This window comes from Macrosteles quadrilineatus, unplaced genomic scaffold (assembly GCF_028750875.1).
Source record: "Macrosteles quadrilineatus isolate MER2022 unplaced genomic scaffold, UCM_ALF_1.0 Scaffold_3__2_contigs__length_128488019, whole genome shotgun sequence".
Lineage (NCBI taxonomy): Eukaryota > Metazoa > Arthropoda > Insecta > Hemiptera > Cicadellidae > Macrosteles > Macrosteles quadrilineatus.
In genome coordinates, this window is record NW_026542596.1 from 111,606,724 (window position 1) to 111,625,123 (window position 18,400).

Sequence of the window (18,400 nt, forward strand, 5' to 3'; positions counted from 1 at the left end):
CCTCTTCATTTTATCATTAAGGTTACATAAGGTAGAACCTTTAAAACTTAAATAAGTAAGATCTGTATGCAGGAAATGACTAGTATATTGTTCTGTTCTTGGGAATTTCAGTCATGGGGAGCAATTGTAGTTAAATCCTTGTGAATTTACAATTTTGAATTCGAATGAGGCTGATTTTGACTTTTCGTCGACTAATAAAAACCGATAGGCAACAATAGCACAAACTGAGATAGGCAAATAATTATTCATATCTTCAATAGCTGTGCACGTGATGTATTTGCCTATTTCTGTTTCGACCTATTTCCCTGGCCTATCGTGGTTGTGTTAGGGTGTTTTGATGTTTAATATGACAGTCAAGAAAATTTTTATGTGGGAAGTCGGTGGCTCAGTCCGCTCGAAAGACTGCCAATCTTACAGCAATGTCGTTTCGCGGCCTAGTGTCGCAACTAAATTTGATCGTAACAGTTCTTGTTTTGTGTTATCTCTTGATTTTTTGGTTACGCTACGCGCATAGGGCATATTGCATGTGAACCAACAAATACAAAGTTAAAAAAGGCTACCGTCCTCTCTAAGAAAGATCTGATTGGTCTCCTTGCACAACAAATAACGAAAATGTTTACGTTGTATTTATTTACTTTTTTCAAAAGAGGCGTATTGCAGGGGATTTAAGCTAATAAAAACATAATGTGTTACTATCCCATTTTAGAAAAAATCTGAAAATTACATAATTGATGATTTTAGTTTCTATAACAAATATTATATATATATATATATATATATAGTTTATATATTTCTTGGTTCATATCCCATTGCTGGTTAAACTACTATAATGACTGCCAAAACAGAAATTTGCCGGATTTTTACTGTAATACAAGTTTCTGCGTTGATGAAAATGGAAAGCTTTTAGCTAATAAGTTGGTGGCACCGTCCACTATGTTAGTCCTAAAATAGGAGCAAATTTACTTTAGTAGGGCTTAATTTAACAGAAAGATTCTTGGCGGGCTTGTATAAAAGTTATTTTTAGTCAATTTTTTTTAAATAGTTATCATTGTATGCTAGGGGACAGCTGGTTTAATATACAAACTTCAGAGTACTAGACTTGTGTCCTGGAATTCTAGGTTCAAGTCACACAAATCATTGATTGTTGTATTTTGTACAAAACGGATATAAGCGCTCAAACACGTGTAATTATTCTTTGCTACTACAAAAAATAACGCTCCCGATTCAATTGCCAATTCATGGTAATTTAGGTTTATTTACTCTTTGGTCAAAAACGATTCAAGAAAAAACTGTTTTGTTGGTTAGAACTGGACTAATTGAATTTGTTTAACCTTGAAAACATTGTTCTATGTAACTGATTAACTCATTTTTATAACAAACCAAACATTCCTAATTTTAGTAAGTGTGAACATACATTTTTTGTAAATGTTTAAAACCCTTTAAAATATACATATACTTGATCAAAATCCGATTTTTAAGAGAAGTACATAAACTGAAGAGCTTTTCAACCACACTTATGGTGATCAATTAAACTTTTTTATTTCACAACTAGCAGCTTCCCATCTGACAATCCATTTATTTTACATCCAACCCAGACCTGAACGAACCGTTTAACCGTCAATAGCAGCACTGGTACAAAGGGTTGGTCGGAAAGAAATTAAAAGTGTTATAAAGAAGATAATGAAACGGGGTTTATTGTGGAGGCATAAAGAAGAGAATCAATCTCAGAGCTAACTGGCGTCTTTACAACCTAACAGAAGGTAGCACAGGGAGGGGAGAGGGGTATAAAGGGAATGGCAAATAGGGAGGTGAAGTAACCGTCTTCAGTTACCAGGGTTCAACAAACTGTTTAAGGTTATCAATTAGTAAACTAATATAATATAAATACCTCGTCACAGCTCTGAAGTCTCTTGTTCACAGGCCTGTCTCTTGTTTTACGTGTTTTTGTGTTTTTATCGTGTTCGTGTGTGTGTACAGTTTAACGACGCCAATTCAGGTGGATGTATGTGTATCTGAGGATGGAATTTTGATGCCGAAACAGCTGTAATCTACAAATACCCCCGCCGCAGCAAACCTGCAGACTAAGCGAATTTCCATTTGCTTGATTGGATTTACACTAAAATGTCTCCTTAAAAATATCACATTTATTCCCTATTTAAATAGAATGAGTTAAACCACATACTTAGGTTTGCTGCAACAGGGAGGGTAAAAGTGTTTTTTATGTAAAATGTTAATAGTTAGTAAGAAATAAAAACATTTTCCAAATTTGGGCAAAATATGTTAATAAACAAGCAAACTACAACAGTTTACTTATTCTCCATAAGGATAACATAGGAATTTTAAATTTACAATTTTTTGGAATTTTCTTCGTAACCATTAGGCGCATTATAACGCTTCAATATACTAAATTATTTGTTTTTTTAAGCTCTACAAAATAGTTTAGAAAGAAATTGCAAAATTTTATGTTTTTTGGGTCAAAAATGGGAAAAACCCATTTTTACCCCATAAAAGCCCCCATAAACCCCCGTTCCCATGGTCTGATCATGCTGGTTCGCGAACTCGTTCGAATAAACGTAGGTTTACACGTTTGTACCAAATTTCATCAAAATCGGATAATTTTTGCTCGAGTTATCGCGCTAACGGACACATATATAAATATATATATATATATATATATATGAATTTGAACGGATGGTGTTTTTGGCCTCTAGGGACCTCAAAACGAAAAAAAAAATCGGTCCCGGGTCCAGGTCTTACCATGAGTACTACGGTAATAGCTTATTCCCTATATGGGAAATTCGCTAAAACTTCAGAGATGTGACGAGGTATTTATATTATATTATATAGTCATCAATTCAGCTCAGGGGCTAAACCGATGGCTAAACCATGTCTATCGAATTAGTAAACACCTTTGTTTAAGTTTTTGAATGTATAGATTTGTATGTTCTTTTTTCATGCCATTGTACGGTTTATAGTCCTCTGATAGCATGTATGGTTGTTTAAACATTTTTAACCCGGTTGATATTTCCACCGCTATCTGCTGCACCGTGGAACCGGTCACTGATACCTGGCTGGCACTCGCACCGCCAAGCCTCAGGCTGTAAAATGACCCTCGTCAAAGTGTTTAGGCAATTGGCACTCGGTCATGCACTTGATTTTTACTAACATAATCTTTTAAATGTAAATGGGATTGTGTTATTAGTTATGCTTTATAAGTTTTCATTCAAGCTTCGAAATGTACCATGTATTTAGATAACATGTGTTGAACAGAAAGTACAAACGTCTCTAAACATTTGAAACTGCTGAAGTGGCGTTTTATATGAAACAAGTTAAAAACAATGACTTTGCAGATTTTGTGGTTTGTAATTAAACCAGCTGCAAAAGTCTTTGAACGTCACTTAGTAATTAATGTCGACCTTCGCACGTGATTCTCAAAATTTATTACAAGGCGTTGTGGAAAACATTCTAAATAGGATTATAAACCGTATTTTATATTAATTATTTTTACTGAAAAAATTTACTATATGTTTTCACTAGTTTCAGACTTGTTATTATTGCAGACACTAATTATTATTGAATTGCCAACAACTATTTCATTCGGTATTTGAAAAACTATAGTAAACAAAAATCGCTACTAGAAAACTGTTGTTATTTATAGTACATGAAATTCACCTTACCCATCCTTTTGATATATATATATATTTTTTTAATACCCCTAATAATTCAGTGACGTATAGTATAGTTGTTGTTGTAGTCTGCCATAAGCATAAGCTATTGTTATGTCCATTTAGAAATAAAAGATTAAAGGAATTAAGTTTGCCGTGTTTATAACCCCCTTACGATAGTTATTTATTACTATTCTATGAGTAATATATTTTGAAGGAGGAGGAGGAGATATATTTTATCTCAAGAGAAAATTAACCACTATGAACTGTTACCAGAAAACCCTAACCCAACTATTTTAGTCAGCACTGTAGTTTGGCAGTTTTATTCCCTGTCAGGCCAAGCTATGACTTTACATGGGCTAATTGTAAATAACAAAGGTAGAATATTTTACCTCGATCAAAGCTTGGCCACCACACACTACACAATTGTAAGGGATATTTATATACAATAACCTCGTGCAAAGCTCGTTCACCTTGCCAAATACAATTATTGCAGCCGGGGTTGTAGTTTGTCCGTTTTGTACCCTGTAAACCCATTATGACCTGTTGACATGTCTAACTCCGGCGGGCGACGTGCGGTGGTTACTGAGGGTGGAAAATTGCTGACTGATTTACATAAACGTGACATTTGAAACGCAGCGTTGTAAATGGTATAAGGTATATTTTTATTTTTCCGAACTATTTCCATACTATTTTTGACTAACTGAATATAAATTGTAGTTTATGTGTACAAACCAATACGGGTAGGCTATATTTAAAACAAATCAATAAAATGACAAATTCGTGTTTTTAATGCACGATACAATATTCAAACATAATATACAACGTGTGTGGAAAATCCTATTTTAATTTTATACTTACCAAGAAATTGACGTAGACTTTAGTAGTTTCTTACAAGAGATAAGTGTCTAAGGTTGAAATAAAACTAATTAAAAAGGGGAATAAGACAGTATATCCCAACAATATAGTAATACAGGGTGTCTCAGACCACCCGGCCGGCTTCTATAGCTCAAATATGAAAGCAAATGGAAACCTAATTGCAACTGGAACCCCCTATTTTGAGTCCAAGGAATTCAGTAAATTATTTTCAAACTCAAAAAAGCACCCTAAAGGGCAGATTTGGGGGGGGGGTTTGGGAAATTTTCAAATATAAAGGGTGGTAGGAAAAAATGTATTTTTTAAATAAACTGATTTAAAACAATACTTCTAATATTGTTGTTAAAACAAATTTTGTTAAAAATGTAGGTATTTTATGTTTTGGTTGTTTGAATATTTTCGGAGTAACTGCTGTATAGATACTCTAAGCTGAGCAGATGTGAAGTTACTGCCTTGTACGGTAAGTAGATCCAGCCATATCTGGCAACTGCGATATGTTATAGGAGCCATGCCAGGCTGTAGTTTATGAGTGAACGATGTAAATGTGTATGTTTGGCACGCAATACATTTTTAGAACATACTGCTATTTCTTTGTGAAACATGGTCTCACAGGTGCTGCATGTTTTTGAACCTTTAGAGGTTTTATAGACTTAGAAATGTTTCAAAAGACACAAGTACTTTAAGCTGCTATTTAAGGTATAACTATAACACTTTAAATTCAATAAAGCGATAAGGAATATGCATCATAATTAGTAACGACAATATTCTTAACACAGTTTTATCGGATAAATTGGGATAGAAAGTAAAGAAGTCTCTACAATTGAAATTCTTTTAAATATTGAAATGTAACTGTAATCTTTCTTATCATCTTAAGTTTTTTGCCAAAAGTGTTTCTAAACATCAATTATCTTTAGTTTAAAAATATGTTAACAAAATTACTATCAGAATGTGGTACCATTTTTGTTGTAATAGGCTATAAAAATTCATGTATAGGGTGTCCCACGAAGGGGTTTAAACGTTTGATTTTATATTACGCGCCCATTCATGCACCGAACTTTTTGAAACTTTACACAGTTTACAAGGTAGGTTTTAAAAATATTCTGGAAAAATTTCAACTCCCTAACCTTAGTAGAAACAAAATGGCGGCATATTGAAAAAGTTACTTTAAAACATTAAAAAAGGTATTTTTGGTTTTATAAAATATTTTTATTGTTACTTTCCAGGGCAATATGACTTTAAAACAAGAAAAAATTAGAAAATAGCCAAATGGAAAACTAAAAATTAATCAAATAACTAATAAATAATAATAATAAATAAATAACTAATAATAAATCATGAAAGTAGTTTTTATAGAAAGCACATTGGTAAATTTGTCAATAAGCCGCCATTTTGTTTCTACTAAGGTTAGGGAGTTGAAATTTTTCCAGAATATTTTTAGAACCTACTTTGTAAACTGTGTAAAGTTTAAAAAGGTTCGGTGCATGAATGGGCACGTAATATAAAATCAAACGTTTAAACCCCTTCGTGGGACACCCGGTATTATTTATTAGCTTTGGCCTGATTAAATGACCATGTGTAGAAGATAATTTGTTTGTTTAAACTTAAAAATTAAACTGCGTTTCCTAAGGTATTGTGTAAAGAACAAACAAATATTGTAAAAAATATTACATATTTCACAGTATTTATAGCCTTGATTTCACAGTATTTATAGCCTTGATTTCACAGTATTTATAGCCTTTATTCTGATAAACACACTACATTGTAAGGCAATGTGAAAAATTGGTTATTGCGTGACTCTCCAAAGCTAGGTAGCTCAGAGTTCAAAGGGATTTCGAAGCTATGAAATTGTTTTGTGTACGGATAAACTGAAAAGTTTTCCATTTCCTGCAAAGACCCAATTCTACCACCTCTTTACATAAGGGTTAGAGGATTTGAAGTTGAACATTATTCTTCGCGCAGCATTTTTTCTTCGTCGTGGGAAATCCTTAGGACATTTAAGTTACCTAACAAACTGAATAGTGTTGTAAAATAGGTAGTAAGGAAAAATACTGTAATATAAACTTTACATATGTATAATTATACAAAAATGTTATGAAATTACTTTTAGTACGGTACTGATGTTTTTAGTTGAGATTAAACTACATTGTTTGCCAAAAGTAATTGATAGTCAAACATGATTACATAAACCATCATATTTTTTAACACTTAAGACAACCAAAAAACAATCAAGCATAACTAAAACCTTTGATATTCTTGCCTGAGACCTATCCTTTTTTGTGTATTGCCTAAATCAAATGACAGAAGCAGAGATGAATGTTGGACTTAATAGTATTGTGACATTTATAGAAGACATTCATTGGTTGTTTGCAGGGTTCGAACATGAAACTCTAGACATAAGTCCTTTATCCTTTATCATGACGTATTTAATATTGTTCCCATCATTTCCACACCGTAAAATAAGTAGTTTTCACAGATTATACATATTTTTTTTTATAGAATATCTAATAGGTAAGATAACACAGAATGTCATGAAGTTTTTGTGACTGTTAAGTTGGTAATACTGATTTCACTAGTCAGCACAACTCAGCTGATTTCATTGTTGGCGTGACCAAGACAATGACTAACAGTAGGTAAAGAGTAAGGGAGACTTTATGAATCACCCTATGAAATGAGTAACTGCAATAAAGTGTTGGCAAAATTAGTTAAAAAGTGAATGTTTAGTTTACTAAAGCCACGTTTATTTTACTTTTAAAATTTAACTCAAATGTATATATAACTCTTAAACCTAATAGATCGTTTTAAAACTATTTTTTGAACAGAAATAAAGAGAGTATTTCGAAATTCAAATGTGGTTTCAGTTTCAGAAACGTAAAACTGCATATGAAATCGACGAATAAGAACCAAACTGGAAATTCATCATTGAATAAATAACAATATGTTTGGTATGACGATTGAAAATAAATCCTGTTTGTTCAAGATATTACAGACCGTAGCTTCAGAGCTTCGTTAAATCCAGGCAATCGATTGTAAATACCTCGCTGGATGCATATTGAATGAATATATTGAATGTGTCTATATTAAAAATTTATATCAAGTTGAATAGATTGTCTAGAGATAAATAGTGTATATCATAATAATATTCAAAATGTGAATGTTTGTGTGTTTGTTTGAGGTTTTATCAAGCATTAACCAACGGTAGGATTATTCTACAAAAATAATCCTACCATTTCTAAAAAAAAATTTTGGCATGATGATGGCTCACATTCCCGACTAACATATAGGCATATTCTTATGTCAAACATCCTTTCGGGATCCGCCCCAGTGGCTCTGTAGTTTCACATGTCAATCTTATGAGTATATTTAAAAGAATTGAAGAATTTTGTCATCTGTTTCAACTAAACACGTTGATTCCATATGCAACAGCATTAAAAAGTGAAAAGGTTTATCAACAGACAGGGTGCAGCACTATTAAATTTGTTGCAAAATTATGACAACAACTAATTTGAACTAAGTTATAACAAAAAGCTGTGATACACGATGAGAACTGTCAAAATAGGATTGTTTATGTTTATGTTTTTAATTTAATAAATAATATATTAAATTTTGCGAATGTTTAAAGATTTACTTTTATTTATTGTTTAGGTTTAGTAGTATGGCATTATGGCTATGGTAATTGTGTTATACTATATAGCATACTGTGTAGATTTAAAGAACAAAATCATCTCAAAAATCGTCCTTCTCCATTACAAACGAAAATCACGAGTATACCTGCAATACGCATTTTATTCTTATACGCCAAACACCCGTACGAAGGATGGGTACTCTGCCAGTCGTTTATAAAATCAAGATGACTACACGATATGTATTTTTTTCCAGCTGGTTTTATCGGGTATTTTAAACTCAGTATACCAATATTCTTTATCTTTTACACCTTATTCTTCTCTTTATATTTTCCTACCCCCATGTCTCAGTTCAGTCAAGGGCAGAATCATCAGTTCCCTAAACACCACGACAAATTGTTGGTTAGTGGTTAAAGCACGGGACTTCTACCATTGAGATTCAGGTTTGAAACCCAATAATCACTAAACACACGGGGTCCGGTGGTTCGGAATCTACTTAAACTGTTAGACCTAAACAGTCAACATTAAGACACTCACCACAGCTACGGACCGAGGTCTCTAATTGCATATCTCCCTTTTACAAATTTTCATTATATATTAATTTTTATATAGGTACTTTTATTTTGTGTGGGTATACAACAAAAGATAAAAATATTAAGGTATTGCCATCTCTTTTATTGTTTATAATACTTTGATAAAGGTTTTTCCTTGTATATTTACATATTTAATAGTGAAGAATCTAAACGTTGTTGAGTGCATAGGTGGGCTGCGATTAGGATTTAATATATTTGGACTTATCCAAAGGTAAAATAGTTTTATGTGCTGCATTCTGTGGAAATAGTGTGGCACTATTTCAAATCATGACTAATACAGAATGATGTGATCATTCAAACCTACGAATCAGTTGGAGTAAGTAAACATCTGCTTTTAAATTAAATTTATTAGTAAACATTCTACTTCCAAAAGTCTGAGATTGGACCCCTTAAAACCCTCTGGGACGGAGCCCTTTTGACGGATCTGCACCAAACTTCGCAGAAACCATCCTTGAATAATGCTTAATAATGCCTGAAAGTTTCATTACAATCTGAAGAAATGTTTCGGAGTCCATAGGGTACATACATACATACATACATAGTTCCTCTTCTATAGATATAGATTTTTCTATTGCCATTTTTTTTTTACTTGTATTAATAAACTAGCATTACGATTACAGTACTCTAAGCTTTACCCTGTCTCACACACACTTACACACACACCCTCTGTTCTCACAGCTTCGTGAAGGATGGATTACTCAGTCCCCTGTCACCGTCTGCTGTTTGTCTGCCTAAGTTTTTGTCTGAGACAGTATAGAGTCCGGAAACTGTCATTCATTTGTCTCGGATTCGTTCTCCCCTCCATTATGTCGTTTGTTATCACGCTTAAAATGAGTGCCGATGTACGTAGAAACATTTAATTAGTGGATGCATTCTTACTATACGAGAATTGTTTTTGTAATGCTTATAGAGTTGTTATTATGATGCAAATTGATTTAGAATACTTTATTACTAGAAAGATTCCAAGAAAGAAATAACTAGCAAAGAGAACTCGTAAAAATATATTCTAGTTTCACCAATGAAAACGAGCGATAAATATTTAACAGTAGAGTGCTTGTGAATAGAATCATTTCACTATTTAAAATAGTTGTTGCTAATATCGTATATTGATTGATTAATTTTACTACAAAGTTTAATGTTATTTGGTTAAAATATGTTCTGGATTAGTTAATCAACAAACACATACAATACAACTGTCTTGCTTATGCCAAAACATCTTGGTGATTTATGACACACCATTGAAATATTATGTAGTTAATTAGTTAATCACTAAACTTGCCAATAATTCTTGATGACGATAGCAAAAAGTAAGTTGATAAAATTGTATTACAAAACGTAACAAATAATTAACACCATGTGTATATAATAGCACATACCATGTGGCATTTACTCTATATGTATTTTTGAAACATTACTATAAAATATATTACTAATTTTTAAGGTATTTTTTATAGGCTTGAGGCCGATAAAATGACAACAATTCATATTGAACGAATATTTTTCATAATGAAAGAAATATTGCTAACACAGTTAACTATATTCATATTTTTAAACCACAAACCACATCGACTCTTCATGTATTAAAATTTCTATACTTTGGATTTACAATCTAAAGATTACAGCAGAAGATTTATCAGAACAGGACGTGATCATCATTTTCAGGCAGTAACCCCCTCCCCCCCACCCTATGTTACCCCAAACCTCCCCTAAACGTAAACTTTCACTCAACCATCAGTCTCGGGTTACACCTTTAACGGGAAACCTTTCAAGATGGACGGAGATCTTTGTTGTAAAAGAAAATAAACCGTTTCACAATAATATCTTTGCTAAACGATTAGATAATTTAATGGATCCTATTGGGTTCTCTCATGTCAAGTCAGGTAGAGAAATAAATCTCTTACGACACCTAGTAGCATCGGTCCTCCGGGGGGAGCGAGCTGGTCTAGTGGTTAGAACGCGGGACCCCGGTTCCTGGGGTTCCGTGTTCAAATCCCGCCAAATCACCAATGGATTTTTTCTAAGTGATAATGCCGTCACCCCTAGGTCTAGCCTGAAGTAATGTGAAAAACAATTCCGGGCTCGTGCCTAGCGTCCAAGGGGAAAAAATAAAACAAAAAAACTATTAAATAAATAAGGACGGGTTTCGGAAATTTATAGTCCTTGAGTATATGTAGTACATATATGTTACAAATAATTTAGTAACCATTGCTTGTCATTAGGAAAACACGTTTGATCTACAACCAGTTTGGGTTAAATCAATAATATCTTTAAGACGATGTGGTTTGTCTATCTTGGAGGCTGTTAGGTTTTCAATGGAACCTTTCCCCCCTGGAATTGGTCTACAATTTTACGCAAAACAAACCCTTCAAATTCCCTTGTACTATTTCCATATACAGAAAAGTGTCACGGTGCGTGGCGCCAATGAATGTGGCGCCTCGCTGGAGCATGCGCACTGAGAGCTTTCCCCCACTACGCCTCGATGTACGGTGTCACGTTCAAATACTGAAGTTGTGAACTAGCATCAGCTGTCAAATTAGTTTGCTTTATGTTTACGTTTTTGTAGTTTTCTGTCTCTCTCGCACTGCCTCCCCTACACGCCAAGCACGGTGAAACGGTCTGTACCTTCAAAGTGGTGAAGCTATTGAAAGTAAATATCAAGTGGTCTTCATGTCAACACAAAGATAAACGGTGTAACGATGTTTTTATATCGATAGATATTCATTATTTTCAGCTACACAGCTGACAAAACCAAAGAGAACTCCAAGTCTAAATGTTACTATAAGGTATTATTATTATTTTTTTTAAATAGGGGTCCAACTGATTCTTGACAGCAGATTAGACGTTTTCATTCATTCATTCGGTGCCCCTCCCCGTTGATACAGTTAAAACAGTTGTTATCGTAAAAGTCTTCCAAATATCAACACTTAATATATAATCAAAAATATTCATCACGAGTGAATCATGCATTCATGAATGTTTTAGTTGGTTTCATTATTCAGTTCTAAAATTTGACTGGATTCGCCCTAGACGGTCAATTTAAGTTGCCAAGTCCGTAAGCCAGACAACTGACAAATTTGCCCCCCATTTAATTGTAGCCCAAATCAGAAAAATCACACAGACATCTTAAGCTTGTACTAATTTTTTTACCTCTAGTCTATTTCATAAAAAGACAAAGAATTTAAACTATTTGAAAAAAGGCTACATATCATTACCAAAACAATTCACATAGGCTTCATTCGATAATAATGTTGTAGTTATTAAGTTTATTAAACCACCTAATTAAAGTAACTAGCAGCTAAAAGCTAAATTAAGTTTCACCATTGTATAATTGTTACAAATAAATTTAAATCGTTACTTTTTCTAACTTATACAGCGATTAATCGTACATCTATTTTCGTATCATCAAAAACTAATTGCGTCATTAAGCTGCACAAACACACTTCACTGTAACAAAAACAGTTTGTACTAAACCAGAATAACTTTCACTGTAACACTTAACCAAAGTAAACATTCAAGTGGTAGAGTGATCATCAAGCTGTATTGTTGAAGCACTATCAATGATGTGATATCACATTACGAGGGGCGTAGGGATGTGATGCTGAGATGATAGCTGGATTATTACCTCGAAGTCTTTATCTAACTTCTTAATGTACTCCATTCTGTTATTTCAACCAGAGGTGTAGTTTATAACCTTGTATTCTACGTTATCGAAACAAATTATTTTGAATTTGTTTTTCTATTTTTCTTTATTTGGACCTGAAGATTACTGGAGTACATAGTTGAAAACGACTAAAATTAATTGTAACATATTTTTCACATGTTGATCCCCTTTTAAAAGTTACAGATTAAGCGGTGCTAATTTGTATTAAAAAGGTAAATTTGGGTTTGCTCTAGGAACTCTAGCAACTCTAGGATAAATATTTCTGATTTTAATTAATTGTAAATTAAATTTTTATGATGTTAATTGGTTGTTATTTGGTTCGATAATAGGTGTGTATATGTAACGTATTCGAAAATTATTGTCTAAGCCCCAACATAATTGTCAAGCATCAAAAATATATATTTATAAACTTATTTTTTGTAAGTATATACAAAACGTATAAGTTTGAGCTATAAACTTGAGGAAATAATAATGATTTACTTTTCTCATGAAAATCAGTGCCAACTTTTGTCACTTTAAATTGGTTAAAATAAAAAAATATTAATTAATACGTGCTAAACCATTTTTATGTCACCATCTTTACCTTTTGTAAAATGTTTCGAAAATACAAATTTGGATTACAGTAAAACATTAATTGTGCTGATTATCAGTATTATAAATTATGAACGAACGCCTTTAGCTATTCTTTCAGTTTTTAAATATTTTATTTATATCTACCTTATTGTCAATTTACAAGTTAAATGCTTAACAGTTACTCTAAATATTTAATTATCTTCTTCAAAATAAGCAATATATTTGAACATTTAAATTCTGAAAGATGAAGCAGTGAATTCTGGAAAAGCTTTTAGTTAATGAAACGTAACCAGGACCAAAAACGTATACAACTCACGGGAATCAGACATTCTGTTTTGATTTAATTAATTTGCTCTGACATAGTTTTGTCGGTTCAACTTTTCTCAATATTTAAAAATTGAGTTTTCATAAACTAATATTAGGTCACCGTAAGTCACTAACATATTATGCAATGTACAGTACAAAGATAACTACATATTATTTATTATTAATTATTGCGCAATTAGAAGTTTTATGTAAGATTTTGAAGTAAAATTCCTATTACACAACAAATTAAATAGTTTATTACAGAAAATTCAACAATATACATATTTGCATATCCAAGTAATTAAAAATCATATTCTAAATTTAATAATACATGGATTTAATAATAGGTGGATTTAATAGTACTGATATTACAATAATTACAGATATAAATTGTATACTTAAGTTCAATCCACATAACAACTAACCATTGGATCATTAGTGCATATTAAAGAAGATTTCTTCAGAACTTTGTGCAGTGAAAAAAATTTCCCACGTCTAAAAGTTCAGTGAAACACTGAGTTTACTTAAAAATAGTTGTAAAATATAATGTTGGTATTATTATTATAAACGTATTGTACAATTTTATAAATTTTAATAATATCAAATACAACATTTTCAGACACATGCCATTACACTGCTTATATAATGTTGTATAACATGATGACATTGACCTTTGCCCTGTGTCACAGTCACAGGTACAAGATACGTATGTATAAAACACTTAGACATCACTTCTCTCCATGTGTGTTAATAATATTCTTTCAATCATTGCCATTCTAATATCATTAAATGTTTAACGAATTTGATCTTTATTCATGAATTTGCCATATAGGCATTAAGCTATTACCGCAGGTCTCATGGTACGTGTAAACCTACTTTTATTCAAACGAGTTTGCAAATCAGCATAATCGGACTATGGGAACTGGGGTTTATGGGGTAAAAATTGATTTCCCCATTTTTGACCCTAAAAACACAAAAATTCATAATTTCTCTCCAAATTACTTTGAAGAGCTTAAAAAAAAATAATATTGTATATTTAAGCGTTTATTATCCAATAAATGTTTCTTCAATAATAAGCGTTTTATGCCCAACGGTTACGGAGATAATTTAACAAATTGTAAATTTTAAAACTCCCATGTTATTCGTATGGAGAATAAATAAACTGTTGTAGTTTGCTTGTTTATGGACATATTTAAAACAAATTAGGACATTTTGTTTGTTTAATACTAAGCAATTACTATGCAATAAAAAAAACACATCTCAATATCTTCCCAGCAAACCAAGGTACTCATTAAAATTAATGTCAATTAAATAGGAAATAAATCTGACAATTTTTAGGGAATGTTTTAGTAGAAATCCAGCCAGGGAATTTGAAATTCGCTTAAGTCTGCAGGTTTGCTGTGGCGAGGGTATTTTTTATATCGTGAGATTTGGATAGGCCATAACCTTTAGTGATTGGCAAAATACAAATTTTAAAAGGGTTTTAGTTACATTAGCTTTTTCTAGCTAGACCCATGGCCAACATAACCTAAAGTTTGTGAGTTCGAAACAGCAAGCCACACACATGTTTATTCTTAATAGTAATAAAATCGTTTTATTTATGTGATACACTTAAGTTACTGTGGAAAGTTATACAAAGCTCAAACATATAGGACAAATTATACATTAAATTGGTAATTTTTGAAAGAATGCAATGCTATTTTTTCTTATTCAACTACTTTTAAATGAAAAATGACGTATGAAGTAAGGCCCAATTTACTTCATGCTAACCAGCATAATTTTATCTTTCTGATAATCTGTTTATTCAGTGGTTCAAAGCCTCTCTAAACTCTAGATCCACAAAACTATGAATGAAAAAATAATAACCATGAAGAACTGTTTGAGAAATACTAATCTTCCTGCAAGGCGTAAAATATTTTGCAATAGACAAATTAAAGCCACATTCTCCAGGGTTGGTAACAATTCCATTAGAGTAACGGAATCACAGTTAATTGTCGGCAAATGGAGAATGGTTACAGATTGAGTTAAGCACAAGATAAGGAGCCGCTTGCCACAGGGGTTGGGGACAGTTCTAAACCACATAACCACGGAGAACTGGTTAAACCATCCCTTAAATGGCAATCCCTATTAGGGTTGATAGAGAAGTTATCAAGTATTGGGGGGGGGGGGAATTGTCCTTGAAAGTATTTTTTATTTTGTTTTTGTTGTTGACTTGTTTATTAGTTTAGTCTAAGTTATTCTGGTGTTCTAAAGTGAATAAGAAATTTTGTACCGTTGTGTAGTTTCAGCGTATACACAAATCTATATAATTAATACGCTACATGAAACTTTGTCGGTTGAACTCCTCCGCCATTTCTTAACAGATTTTATCCATTGACGTCTCATTGGAAAGAGCGTGTCGCGTAGATTTGCAAACTGGCCTTACATTTTTTAAAAAGTCCCTTGGGCTCCACCCCAGTGGCTTTGAAAGTTCCCATGTAATCCTTATGGAGAACATAATTGTTTACATTTTGATCAGCTGTATAATTTAATTGCTGTTATTTTTAAATTCAATGAAACGCATTGAGTACATTTATTTACTATTTGAGTTTGTGTAAACATAACCCCCAAGACGGATCGTGTTAGTATGGTTGTATCTTAAAGTTGTGTAGGCCTATTTATCGTTGTTTCGTGTCGCTATGAAGGATCGTGTTAGTATGATTGTAACTTAAATTTGTGCATTTATCGTTGTTTTGTGTAGCTATAATTTGTTTATTTGTTGTTTTTTTTTCTTTTAAATGCCTCCGACGTGACGACAACGAAACATAGACAGGAGGCGTAATCGACAATCGTGATAACGACCACAGCTACAGAACCGTGGCGCGTAATAGGCTTAACTCATCACAATCAGCACCCGACCCTGGACAATCTCAACTATTAGGTTACAAATGCGCCCTAACACTACCCCAAAACGACTTTTCGTTCTATATTGGCCCTCTATCAATGACCTGTGTTGCCTGTACAGCGAGGCATTTTGAGAAGGAGAAACCCGGCAGGAATGCTTTAGGTTTATCAATAACGAAGATAAAAATGGTCTGAGCTACATACCGGTAATCTTGAGTTGACTCTTTTAAATTAATGGTAAATATGACTGTTATTCGTTTTAAAATAACTCCTGTAATACTTTGCAATTGCTCGAATTCGAGCAACATGTACACTAGTTATTTTTTAAATCTGTTTATATTATTCACACTTTGTATTCAAACAAAAGAGGGTAAACGTGTTAGAAACATGTTTTCGCACTTTATTGATCTTGTGTAGTTTGGTGAATGAGAAAAAATGCAATGACTTTTATACTACATCGAAACTACCTTACTGGCAGTGTACGTTACTTTAATTGTTTGATTCAAGTAGTTAAATAATTAGTTCCCAGTGGGAAGGGGTTAAAATAATATAAGGTTACAGAGAGGCTACAATATTAGGCAATAGAGAGTTATTGCTTTCTTTACATATCATAATCTTCTAAGCCTGATAATTTCTTAAATCAGTATTAATACAAACTCAACTGAAAAAGATGTTTAGTAAATTTGTATTAGTTGAATTAGTCAGCAATGTATTTTAGTATAATCCAAAGTTTTCTAAATAAGTTTAAAAAGTGTTTATAAATATAGCACTAGTTTTAAAAGGTCACACACAACTACCATCTTCGTACAGTAAACCCCCTTTTAAGTGTATCTAGTTAAATCAAAACCCCAGTCAAAATTCAAATCGATTGAAAAATCTGACTGGCAACGGAACTATGTCCGTTGTGGCAAGGATGGCTGGCTTGGCATGGCCTATATGTAAATGGGGATACTTCAATCTCATACCATGAAATATAAAATCGTTGTTAAATATTTTAAGTAATAGATTTTTTGTTTATATCTTTTTTTACAGTAGATATTAGGATAGCAGTAACTATATGTACTAACCCATTTTAAACTTTCCTATTACGTATTGCCTTTGTATCTTCTTAAAAACACTAGTGAGTTTAATGTTTCAAATGATTTGAAATTAAATATTTATTCCTTCTGTTCCAGATTGCCTGCATCTACAGTTGTACAGGGACAGCAAGGACAGATACAAACAAGGACAAACCAAGGCATCTCTCTCTCTACAGCACTTTTTGGGGCTGCAATCAGGTGGGGAAAAGTTACATGTATTTGTAATTGTTTTTATTACAGTTCTGACAATATGATTTTCTCTTATATGAATGAAGGTAAATTTTACAAAATCGCTTTACTCGTTGATAATAACACCAAGGGGTATGCCAATTGTCATAATATCACTCAAGTGTTTTTATCCTGTAAAAGGGAAGGTTTCATGCTACAAGAATAAAGTAGCTAGCGTGGCAGTGGCAGTTAATTGAACTGTACATTTTGGGAGCCAATTCAACACAACAACTTCCCCTTTCGAACTTGTTTACTGAGGCCAATAAAGTGTAAAAGTAATTTGTTACCAGGACATAATTAAACATTGTGAATGCCACAGTTGATTGAGTTGGGCTGTTCGTTTGTCTTGTCTCAAGTGTGACTAAATAAAAAATCTGGGTTTAAAGGTTTTGAAGTTAATCTTTTGATAACGAAAATATTGATTATTTGTCAGTAAAAATTAATAAGGTTATTTCATTTCTAAAGATATGTTGTTCCAATTTTTATCTACTATGTGTGTAGGAAGTTTTATTATAGCAGCTAGTTCAATAAAAATGGACTTAACTTAAAACTTTCAAAAAGTGAAATATTTTTTTTTTTACTTTTAAATAATTTTATCGTACCCTAATACTACTGAAGAGCGATCAGATACGAAAGTCTGTAAACTGGCTTTTTAATCATGTTTAGCTTGTATCATAGACAAAAAGAATTAAATTAAGACTGTCAGCCGTGCTGCTGTTACCATGGTTACCATAGGTTCTGGCACACACCACTGGGAGCGCTGTGTAGTTACGTAGTGCGTCCGCCGTAACTACATGGCACCCCCAGCGGTGTGCGCCAGAACCTATTGTAACCGTAGCACAGCTGATAGTCTATTTTTTGTCTATGCTTGTATACACGTTTTTGTGTGAAATTGAAATTGATCACAAACAGATGC

At 32.7% G+C, this 18,400-nt stretch overlaps 1 protein-coding gene across 2 annotated transcripts in view; it reads left to right on the forward strand.

The window, feature by feature from the left end:
* LOC128989838 (uncharacterized) overlaps nt 1-18,400 on the forward strand; it is a 360,429-nt gene that overhangs the window by 321,875 nt on the left and 20,154 nt on the right. For both annotated transcript variants that reach the window (XM_054411911.1, XM_054411912.1), the window contains exon 3: nt 17,353-17,454. In XM_054411911.1, the coding sequence (XP_054267886.1) occupies nt 17,353-17,454 (102 nt within the window). The remainder of the gene's footprint in view (nt 1-17,352; nt 17,455-18,400) is intronic.